Consider the following 12590-nt stretch of genomic DNA (forward strand, 5'->3'; position numbering starts at 1 on the left):
ATAATATATATTAAATTATATTTTGTAGATGACTTTGGAAATGGATACACTCATTTACAAAAGTTTTATCTAAATCACTTTTGTATATCAAATGTAAATTTTCAGCTGATATATATACTTCTGATGTTTTCATTGTATCAAGTTTAAAAAGAAACTGTACTTAGTTATTACATTATCATATGCTAACTTTCTAGTTGTCAATTCATTAATTATAGAGTCACAAATTACATAATATATATTGACTTTGAATTCTAAATCACTAGGCAAATCAACTTCTTCTAAAGCAACTATTTCATCATTTTCACGGATCAAGATTATACTATATATATACTACATATCTTAGTTCGTAGCAATAATACAGCTACATAAACATTAGTTCATAACATTTTTCTAAAATACAAATTAAAAAAATATTAAATGAAATGCAATTATTTTTTTTTTTATTACATTTTTAAAATTAATTTTGCTAAAATATTTTGCCGCCCCCGGGCATATGCCTACCCGTGCCACCCCCTAAATACGGCCCTGCTTAATGTACCTACCAAATAATAATATCGATATTGTTTTTAATAATATACTAATCATACCATGTATTAATAATACATTGTATNATTTAAAAAAAAAATCAGCTAAAAATATTAACTGGATCAAAAGTTATTTAAGTTGTCAGTGAGTGGTGGGCCACTCTGTATAACGGTAAACGCTTTTATGTTATACTTTAGGAGGGATTGTCAATTATTGTATATGATAAAAATAGGTACCTAGTAATTCTTTAATAATTTTAATATTAAAGACATAGAAGCATAACTACAGTACACAATATCTTAAACAAGTGTTTTTTTTATATTTTATAACAAAATTATTTTTTAATCATATTTTAAAGAAGAAAGACGATGTGTTAACATTTTTGATAATTTTTTTTATATTTATAGTGAGTTTATAGTGGAAAAACAAATTCAAAATATCACTGTTTTGTAAAAAGTGCAAACATGAATATTTTGAAAAATTTATTTAGGAATCAAAACAAATCGTGGATACAACGTAAAATATGTAGAAATTGTGTCGAAGACTTTAGATCTTCGAAAAAAGGTATGATAAATACTAGGATATCCCTATATTTAAAATTTTGGAAATTTTACATGCTCACCTGCCAAATTTGCGTGTATATATATAAAAAATGGCTACAAAAAATTTCAGGCCGATCAGATAAGTTTAAACAGTTGTAACTTGAGGTTGAAAATTGGCCAAAAAGGGTAGTTTTATAGTTTTCAGCAATTAACTCATAAATTAGCGTTCTCACAAAAAAAATTATGATAACTAAATTGTAAATCTAATTGTTTTGTATAAATTAAGTTCTAACAGTTTTTCTTCTAAATTCATTAGTTTTACAGAAAAATGTTAAAATACGTAATATTTCGTAAAATTGTCGAAATTTACATATTTACGAATATTTCATCATATCTGGCGAACCATATGTGATACAATCTAATATTTCACACAACATTTGTTTAAAATTAAATTTTACAATATAAAAGTAATAAGTAAAAATTTCATTGAACCGATCGTTTTATTGCTATAGCTGAAATAGCTCGATCATATTACAATTTTTACTAAATATTATTGCTAATAATTTATTGCTAGATTCTGTTAGTTTGCATGTAAAGATTAAAAATAATGTATAAATAAAAACTAAATTGTTATGTTATATACATTATATGGTCGTTTATTATAAATTTTAAATATCCAAATTACATTGGTTGATAATAATTTTGCTTATATTTCAAAATTTGAAAAATCGACAACAATCTGTTAAAATATTTTTATAAACTAAAAATCCATGATCGATCCACTGCCACTGAATTAATGACTGTAAACTTAAAATAAACTAAATTAGAAATCTAAATTACTGGGCAGTCTATTAAAATTGTACTCCTTGTCGTCTAAAATTTTATTTATTTTGGACAATATATTTTAAAACTAACGTTTTTCGATTAATTGAGTAAACAATAAATATGTCATACTGAACCATTGATTTTCCTACAGGTCGCAAGATATTGATATTCGTAACCGTTTTATCACGATTTTTTTGCCGCGCAGTTAACGACAAAGAACTGATAAATATAAAATTCAACGATTGTTCCGTTATATAACAGAGTTTGTCAACGATATGGATAGTTCGATTTGTCGTTATCGATATCGCCGACTTTTTTCATTTTTCCCACGATATCGATTATTTTTAAAATATCGAAAAAATAACTTTTAATAAAAATAAACTGTTTTAATTTTGGTCACTATGTTATATAATATATATTATTTGATATCAGACCAAAAATATTTCGCGATAGTCTTGTTAATATTTTTTGTTTTAAAATATATTATTAAATACATAGTTGAGGTAAGACTTAAATGTTATTTATTCATACAAAATTCTATTCTTAGATTAGGTTTTTTATTATAACATTTTTATTATTCCTCTTTTTAACAAAGTAATGTATGAGGAGATTTAAAAAATTAGAGAAAGAACTTTTAAAATTAGTAGATATACAGCAACAACTGGTAAAAACTCAATCTGAAAAATAAAATGAAATTATTAAGCCCCCACAAAAAAATTTGTTTTTATACTAAATTACACAGTAAAATTATATCACTAAAATGAAAATTTTTTTATTCAGCATTAACCAAAATACTTGTCTTAACCATTTTTTTACACTGATTTCAAATCTGCAATTCGATTAATTTCAATCGCCTCTTTTTTTAAGATTATTTCTAATTTATAAAAAAAATTATTTACATTTTTAGTATGTTAAAAATAATCCATGCAACATTATTTCGATTCAAAATGTCACGTGTAATCTATTTTTTTGGTCCTTAAAATTTGATATTTATGAAAATTTATAATTTAAAAATGTCAAACTTGCAAGTTTGAATTGATATTATAAAATAAAATTTTTTAATATATTATCTATACTTATCTCAACTATGCCACACTTTGCCGCAACCCCACTGTGCTACCGTTTTTAAATTACTACTGAAAAAAAAAGTTTTTGGTAACATGATAAATTTCCTTGAAGAGAAAGAACATTGTTCTATAAAAAGAAATTTAAATTATATTGCCAAAATCTTCAATTTTCTACATTTTTTGTTTGAAAAATAGATAAAGAAGCCTTTGAACGTCGAGTTATAAAGGGTTGATTTAATATTCCTAAAATATAGTAACTCTTAATGACGGACCTCGGTGTTATAATTTAAAATAACATAAATAAATTATATATGGTAAAAATGTTTGTATAGATTGTATGGATATTTTAACCAAGGTTGGATATTTGGTCCCAAATAAACAACAAAGACAAGTAGATATAAATATAATAAACGTAATATTTCTTTGCTGAGATGTAATAAAGTACAGTCTGGTTGGTATCTAGTAATATGCTCAATGGCAACGGAATGGCAAGCCTGTTCACGAATACCTTTGGTAGTGCTTAATTTATACAGTAGAAATCACGCTAGGTTATTAAAACTTCTTTAAGGCAGCGGAACGGCAGGCTAGTTCAAGGATACCATGTAACGTGATAATGTACAAGACATGATTATACATTACATGATTATTATATTGAAATACCATATTTAACAATGGATAAATTGACATATTTATAAATAATAAGAAATTGTGTTGAACAGTGTACATGTTATGATAGATAAGTTATTTGTTTGTTTACAAGTAATATAAAATACAGATTATAAATTTTTCATTGATAATAATCAATTACATTATAATGCAATATACGTATATGCCAAGCAATTGGCTATATACGACATTGGGAAAATATACTTTGTCTATAAATAACTCGTATAATATGGATCTAGTGTACAAACTAAGTAAAAAGCTATAAAGAAAGGCGGCATTACGCCGAAATAACTATGGAAGGATTGAAGGAAGGGTAGTTTAGAGGCAGGATAGGAGTTCATAAACCCCATGATGAAATTAATTACTAGATATAAAGTACAAAAGATATAAATTGGAGCGAGTAAAAAAATGTCAGATGTATAAATTCCTGTATGAAAAAATGATGGATCACCTGTTGACTAATAATAAAAAAAGAATTAATATACAGCAAATACTTTAAAAAAATGTATTTATTTTAAATAGAATATTGTTTTAACATAGGTATTTATTAATTATCTATATAATTTATTGTATTTAATTTTTCTTTCAAAGATCGGTTTTCTTCTGGAAATATTAAACAAATTAAAATTATAAGGACGCCTTATAGTTTATTATGTATATATATATACATATATATAAACTATACAGTATGTATATCATTTTTTGGTAAAATTTGATTCATATAATATTTATGAATATTTTTTTCTGTTACCGATAGATTTTTTGATGCTCATTTGGAATGTGTCATTAAATTTTTCTATAATTAGTATATTAGCCACAATTTTAGTATTTTTGAATTACTGTATTTACACACAAAATGTAATTTGAAAAAAAAAGATTTTTTTTTTTAATATCCTCTGATTATTTTCTAATATATTGATCATAATTTGCGCAAAATTTAACATCATTCATTTAATTTTTAACTGTGTCATGATCTATTAAAGTCAAGTTTTACAGTAGTTTTAAAAAAGGTAAAGTTGAACTATTCTTTATAATTCTTTTTTTATTTAAGTTTATGTTCTTATTATTAATAACGTTAATATTTAAGTTGATTTCTATAAATGAATTTGTCTGTAAAATCATTAATTTTACAAATACTCAAAACTAAAATATTGATAGTAGAAAATACTAACGATACATTAGCAGTTAGCATCAAAAATCCCATGGGAATAATTTTCATAAATATTCTATACATTTTTCCGAACTGTGTAATCTTACCTAGAGTTTCATTATGTATAATAAGAGTCTGTTTATATTCGTTATTCTGTTTAATTATTTTCTGCAAAGATTCATACAAATTTCTGTTTTCTTTTCGTAATATTTTATTTGTTTTTTTAAATTCAAAATTTTCTTGTTCTAATTTTTGCAATTCTCTTGCCATATTTGAGCATAACTTAAAAAAATAACAGTTTAATAAAATTTAAGTTTTGTTCAGGTATTAGATTTATAAGTTTACATTTATGAGCGAACAAAATATATCAAAACTAGCTAGTCATAAATTTAATTGAATTCTTATAAAAAGGTTTTAATAAATTTTAGCTTCGATGCGAAGCTGAGAAGGTATTAATTTTACTATGTGTTTTTTTTTTTATATATTATTTTTTTTTTTTGTGTCTGTTACCACTTTTATCAGCTCTTACCAAACGGATTTCTTTCAACGATACGTCAAAAGATCACAAATCGTATCTAGTCGAAGACTTTACCCTCAAAAATTGAAAAAATTTCCTTTGTTTCCAGTAATTGGGGGAAATCTCCAAAAAAATTACAAATTTAAAAATTGCTTATTTTCGAATTTTTTTACTTAAAACTGCCATAACTTTTTCAAAAATGAACAAATCAAAATAATTTTTTTTTATAGATGCATGTCTTTACCTACCATTTGATGTATTTTTTTTATAAATTTGACCCTTTTCCTGCCCACAGGGATTCAAAATAATAACTTTTTCACAAAAACTAACTTTTTTAACTTAACTTTTAAAAGTGTTCTGGAAATACTGACACTTTAATATATATCTTAAATTAAAGCTTATGTAATATACTTTCATATTAAAAAAAAAATTCGGACTTTATTTTGTTTTCATGGTGAAAACAGACATCAATATTAATAAGAAAAATACGATTTTTGTAAAAATATTGGTTTTTATATTTTTAACTTTATAATGTTATAACTTTTTAAAAAATGTATGGATTATTATAATTTTTTTAAATTGGAACAGTTCCCCTAATACAGGGGGGGTTCAAATCTTTAAAATACATATAGAAAGTAGAACTTTTCCAACTTAATTTTTGAAAGTGCTCCGAAAATACTGATACTTTTATATATGTCTTAAATTAAAGCTTATGTAATATACTTTAATATTAAAAAAAAAAATTTCGGATTTTATTTTGTCTTCGTGGTGAAAATAGCTACCGTATTCAAAAATTTGCTATTTTTGTGTTAAAATTCTTGGTTTTGTATTTTATTTTATTATAAAGTGATTACACTGATTTTCATAAATATTACATCAATCTAATGGAAATAGTATAAAAAGTTAAACATATTTAAATTTTTTTGTTTCTTTGAAGTCGAGAAAAATAACTTTAAAATTTAAACTAGCTAAATTTCCATTTTTATTAAGTGAATGCGACGTACGGTTTCTGAGACGGTAACACTTGGGTCTTTCACGCCTGTGGCACTGAATTTTTTCTTAATTCTTCTTGAGTTAGAAAAAAACGTTTAACTCATTTGATTTTTATCTCATTTAGATTCAATAACTTCAATAAATATCAAGGATCCCATTATTGTAGTCTACTCTCGTAAGAAGAAATTCATATTAATATTATCTTACTATGTGGTTTTTTTGTAGCTATCATTTATTTTCTTAGCTCTCACTTGACCTACTTTTTTGATAAATTTTTTTTTTAAATTAAACACTATCTACAGATTTGCATCGAAGCGTTTTTTATGATAGTGATTTTGATCACTGTCAGATATCATCTATACTGGATCCAACTATGTCACGACCCCACTGTGCTGGGTTTTTTTTTTGTTTTAAATTTCTATTAAATTTTGGATTTTTGGCTTGTTTCCTATTGGTTTATAATATAATTGTACAGGCATTCTAGGCGTTTTCTAGGGGAGGGGTGTTCGTTCGATTTAACTTAAGCTATCTCCTAGAGTCAGTAGTGTTTTCGTAAAAAATAACTTATATAGTATAGGCTCTAATAGAGATTTTTAAGCGAGCCTTAAATCGAAGATACCTTTTTTCATTTGATTCCTGTATTGTAAAAGAGAAATGTGTTGAAAAAAATACAAAAACTTACTTGTTAAATATACAAAAATAAAGGTGGTAGTAAAATGTTTTTTTTTTATTTAAAAGTATAGGAACATATACTGAAAAACTATGTAGTTTTAGTGAGTATTTGTAGTATTTTTCTATTATGTTTTAAAATTGAAACTGGGTATATGCAGTTAAACAGGGCAACCTCTCGAAAAAAACTGTATAGAGTGTAAAAAGATGTTTATCGAGGGGTATTATTTTAATTTTTTCTTTTTAACGCATTTATACTACACAGATTTCTAGGAAATTTGTAAGGGTTTTTTGGGAAGTGTTGGTAGTAGAGGGAATTACCTAAAACTATTGGCGCCAAAAATTATAAAACAGGATTTTTTGTACGCAAATGTGTTCCTTGCAAACCGCAAATGACACTGTTGCGTCTGTTTTAGAACAATAATTATGATATTGAATTAAAATACGTTAATATAATCAAGCATGGAAAATTTTTAGGAGTATAGTAAACTATGAATATTATATTACTAGGTTAAAATTGTCACAACTCAACAAAATTTAATATTTTTTGATTTAGGAATGTGAAAAAAAGATTATTAGATATCTCTTTTGAATGTTTTTTAAAATTAAAATTTTTTTGAGTCATGATAGTTTTGATCTAGGGCTATGATATAATAATACATATAACGTTTTTAAGTATCTCTGAGATTACGCTTAAGTAGGACATTATTCAAGTGTTGGGGTGTTAATTGCTTTTATTTTCGATCGAGAATTNTGAGATTACGCTTAAGTAGGACATTATTCAAGTGTTGGGGTGTTAATTGCTTTTATTTTCGATGTATGCGCATCTAACTAAGGCACTATACCTTAAATCAATTCTGGTGAAATTCCTAAAATCTTAGACATATTATGTGCTACAGTAAATTATTTATGGACAAACAGATATATTCGTATATTATTACTATGTAAAACTTACTTTAGCTACTTCACCAATATTTTCATTGACTTTTTCAAAAGACATTTCACTGCCCAGTTTATTATTGATAAAGTTCACTACATAACAAAAAATATGTTTCAAAATTTAAAGATATTGATCTGTAGTATGAATAAAAGTTGGGGTTTAATAATAGTGATTACCTAAGAAATGTAAGAAGGCACTATTTATCTAATCATAACATTTAAGTATGTTGATTGAAATTTACACGGAAAAAAAATATCGACATAGGTAGTTCATAAATTTATTACAAATGTATTTAGTATAACTTTAATAAAATTTAGCTTTTAAGTGTGAATTTTATATTAATTTTCTACACAATAGTTATAAGAGCAATATGAATTTTAATAAAAGTATAAATATTGAGCATTATAATCATTCGAATGTCACGATACAAACCGATAGACGTAAAGCTGATAAATAATAACCGGTTAGTCATGATAATATGATCGAGATATATATGTTTGATGTGTTGTGTTTATCATGCTTATATATAAATTAGAGATGTGAGCGCGATAAAATTGCTGATAAAGTTTTCAAATTTAAAATATGATAAAAATATTAAATTATGAAAAAATTTATCTAACATTTCATTAAATTAAGGGGAATATATTCATTTTTACGTGTAGGTAAGCTACGATATTCTTGAAGACCAAGAGTGATATTTATCAAAGTAGAAAATTTATGAATAACTAATAAAAATATTAGTGACATATTTAAATTTATAGTTTATTATATATTATGACCAATATACTTTTTTTCAAACTTATAAACATATATTTATGGTATTTTACGCTTAAAAATTCATTTAAAATTTTAGTTTGATTTTTCATGTATAAATGTCTTAGAATATTATTGAAGGAGAATCAATGTTATGGACATATTATTGATCGTTTTTTAAAGTTAATTTTTTTTACTGTCTTTATAATGACATTCATTCATTCACGCTTTAGCTTTAATGAGAAAATGAGAACGTGTTAATTTTATTAGAATGTTATTTTTTGTGTCCGTTACCACAAATTCTTAGTTCCTACTGGAACGATTTTGTTCAACGATCAAAAGACATTATATTCAAAATCTTAAAAAATTATTCCACAATCCTCATAAATGGGGAAATCCCCATTATAAATTTTGATATATTATAAACTATTATTACTCAAAAGTTCCATAGCTGTAATAAATCAAAAATATATTTTTTATAAACATTTCCTACAATAATGTGTATATAATTTCTTTTATTAGGCATATATAATTTTCAAATTGAACTCTTTACTTGCCCACGAAGGAATTTAAAATAGCAATTTTTGTATGAATAGCTAAAAATGTTGAAAATATTTGATCATTATATATATCTTATATTTAAGTTTATATAATGTATAATATTTTGTAAAAATAAAATTTTACCGTATTTAAAATCATACTATTTTTGTAATATTATATATTTTCTACTTTGTATTGCTATAAGTTACTGAAAAATTTATTGAACAATACAATAATATATCTCTCGGATAGCACCTGTATATATATATGGCAATATTATATTAATGATAAGATAAAATAATATCAATAGACATTGGATGTTAACCGTATAGTTATTTATTATTTTCAGGGTTGTGAATTATATGCATTTAAAAAAATTGTAAAGTTAATCCAAACACACAATCATCAGCCAGTAAACATTTTTATTATTTGACTAGGAAACTTCGTGATGTGTTTTTTTCGATTTTATAGTTTTAGAGGTGATTAATTAGGTTAATTCCTCTTAAAACTAAAAACTTTTCTGCCTTAATATACTTTGTATAATTTAGTGGTTCTCCAACATATAGATATTTTTTCATTTTTCAGTCTTACCCTCTTAAGTGGTTTCAATAGGTATCAAAATAATATGTATAAAATTGGATGTCGATTAATTAAGTTTAACCCGTGTCCCCGGCCCTAAGTGTTATGAAACATGTTTTGATCAAATAAATTTTTTTTAGCCTTGCCAATATTTTATTGAAAATATTTATAAAGATACGATTAAAGGATGTAATATATAATTTAAACTACTATAATTATTACTTTATGTATTTATTTAATAAACGTGAAATTCTTTACAATAATTGGTTTGGGAATACTAAAAATCATTGATTATATAACACCAAAACTAAAAAAAAAAACCGAGACAGTGGGAACGTGGCATAGTTAGAACTTGTATAGATGATATCTGACAGTGATTAAAATCACTATCAAAAGAAACGCTTCGATGCACATCTATAGATAGTGATTAATTTTAAGAAATTGGTGGAAGTCAAAAGCAAAATTTTAAATCAAAAAGAATCAATAAAAAATTGCAAAAAAATTATTGCCGCAGACAATGATATTTACTGAATAGGCAAACGTTCATCGCATTCGTTTTTTGATAAAGTTGGCAATTTAAGCTAATTCAAATGTTATAATTAATTTTTTCGACTCAAAAGAAAAAAAAAAACGGTAACACAGTGGGGTCGCGGCATATTGGAGACATTACATAGTTAGGTCCAGTATAGATTTAATCTGAAAGTGATTAAAATCACTATCATAAGAAACGCTTCGATGCAAATCTGTAGATAGTGTTTAATTTTAAAAAATTGATATGATATCAAATGAAAGGTAGATATTTAAGGTTTTAGTATAAAAAAAAATTATGTTGGTTTGTTGATTTTTCAAAAAGTTATGGAAGTTTTAAGAAAAAAAATTGAAAAAATTTCGAAAATCAGCGATTTTTAAATTTGTAATTTTTTTGTAGGTTTCCCCCATTTACGGGGAACGAGGGAAATTTTTTCAATTTTGAAGGGTAATGTCTTCAACTAGATACGATTTGTGATCTTTTGACGTATTTTCGAAAGAAATCGGTCCAGTGAGAGCTGAGAAAAAGTGGCAACAGACATAAAAAAAAAAAAAACACATCATAGTAAAATTAATACCTTCTTCGATTCGCATCGAAGCTAAAAAAATTGAAATAAGTTCAACTTTATATTTTATGCCAATTAGTTTTCTATAATATTCATGAAAATCAGTGTATCCCATTATATGGTATATTAAAATAAATTTAAATACAATACCAAGAATTTTAACACAAAAATAGCAAATTTTCGAATATGATAACCATGTTCACTATAACTCAAAATTTTTTTTTTTCATAATATAGTATAATACATAAGCTTTAATTTGAGATTAAATAGTAGTATCAATATTTTCGTGAAATTTTCAAAATTTGATTAGAAAAAGTTTAATTTGTGTGTAAAAATTGTTATTTTGAATCCCCTTGTGGTTAGGTTAAAAGTCAGATTTTCAAAAAATGTATAACAAATGAGAGAAGTAAACATAAAATATTTATGAAAAAAAAATTGTATTAATACTTAACTACGGTAACCATTTTCACATAGAAGATAAGTCGTCGGGACAATTTTTTTTTATTATCTTACAGTGCATAACATTAGATTTATTTTAGCATATGTTTGAAGCTCGGAGTATTCCCAGGCATTTTCAAAACTTAAGTTGAAAAAATTAAATTTTTGTGCAGAAGTTATAATTATAAATAGCTTTCCATATTATTTAATGTCACAAACGATTAGTGTTTTATTGTCAGTGTTATTATACTTACTAAAGTAATACATAAGACAGTCTAAGGTATAATTTTTCAATGTGGCTTCTATATCAACAACAAATATTATCATTCATGATCAAGACAAAATTTTTATTATTGAAAGTGAATCAAATTATTGGAAGTAAATTAACTTCAAAAAGACAAGCTTTACGTGTATTATTTTTCAATATGCGTTAAGTCAAACCTAACTTACATGAAAGTGCTAAATTTGTTATTTAAATGATCACTGTATTTTTGTAATAGGTACGAATTTCAGTTAGACAAGATTATAATAGTATAAAATTGTTAGATTCACTTTATAATGTTTGGAGATCATTACAGAATCATGCATCACAGGAAATAGAAATTAATTTTAAAAAAATAAGCTGGTTTTGTTGTGGGGTTGGATACCCTTTTCAATTTTGCACACAATGATGCAATAAATGTAATTAAAATTAAAATAGACCGCAAGTTTTATTATTTCAAAGAAAAAAGGCAGAGTTCACTGTATGCTTGGTATAGAAAAAATGAAAAAAAAATTTAAGGAAGACAGTAAAGCGTTTGGAAACAAAATTAAAAAAAAAACGAGCTTATGATGAAATCGAATTGTCAAGTAAAATTTGAATTTATTAATCAATAATTAATTTAATATATTACATAAATTTTATTTATTTTAGAACGTACTAGAACAGTGAAAAAATATCAGCTCTAAATTCTAATAGCGATACTGATATTGAGGATATTAACAAATCAATAGATATTGTTGAAAAAATATCTGAATTTCAAGAACTTTCTGTACCTCAAATTAAAGGAAAAAAACGCTTTATAACATAGAAACTTGTAAGTGAATTGGATAGGTATAAATTAAATAGTTGTGATGTAGTTCATATATTTTCTCATACTTCAGCATATATTTTCTGCAGCTGCAAAAGCTTTTGATGTTGACGTAAATAATTTAATTACTAACCGTACTTCTATTAATCTATTAATTAAGTGTACCTTAGCTTATAACCGGAACTGGTTAAAGTCAAACAGAAGCAGTGTTTCTAGCTTTTG

The 12590-nt window shown here is 24.8% G+C and overlaps 1 protein-coding gene across 1 annotated transcript in view; it reads left to right on the forward strand.

The window, feature by feature from the left end:
* The first annotated feature begins 731 nt into the window (after window positions 1-731).
* LOC126897573 (uncharacterized) overlaps window positions 732-12590 on the forward strand; it is a 29340-nt gene continuing 17481 nt past the window's right edge. The window contains exon 1 of the mRNA XM_050671286.1: window positions 732-1089. Coding sequence (XP_050527243.1) covers window positions 990-1089 — 100 coding nt within the window. The 5' untranslated portion in view covers window positions 732-989. The remainder of the gene's footprint in view (window positions 1090-12590) is intronic.

The sequence above is a fragment of the Daktulosphaira vitifoliae genome, unplaced genomic scaffold (assembly GCF_025091365.1).
Source record: "Daktulosphaira vitifoliae isolate Bord-2020 unplaced genomic scaffold, ASM2509136v1 Scaffold_2, whole genome shotgun sequence".
NCBI lineage: Eukaryota > Metazoa > Arthropoda > Insecta > Hemiptera > Phylloxeridae > Daktulosphaira > Daktulosphaira vitifoliae.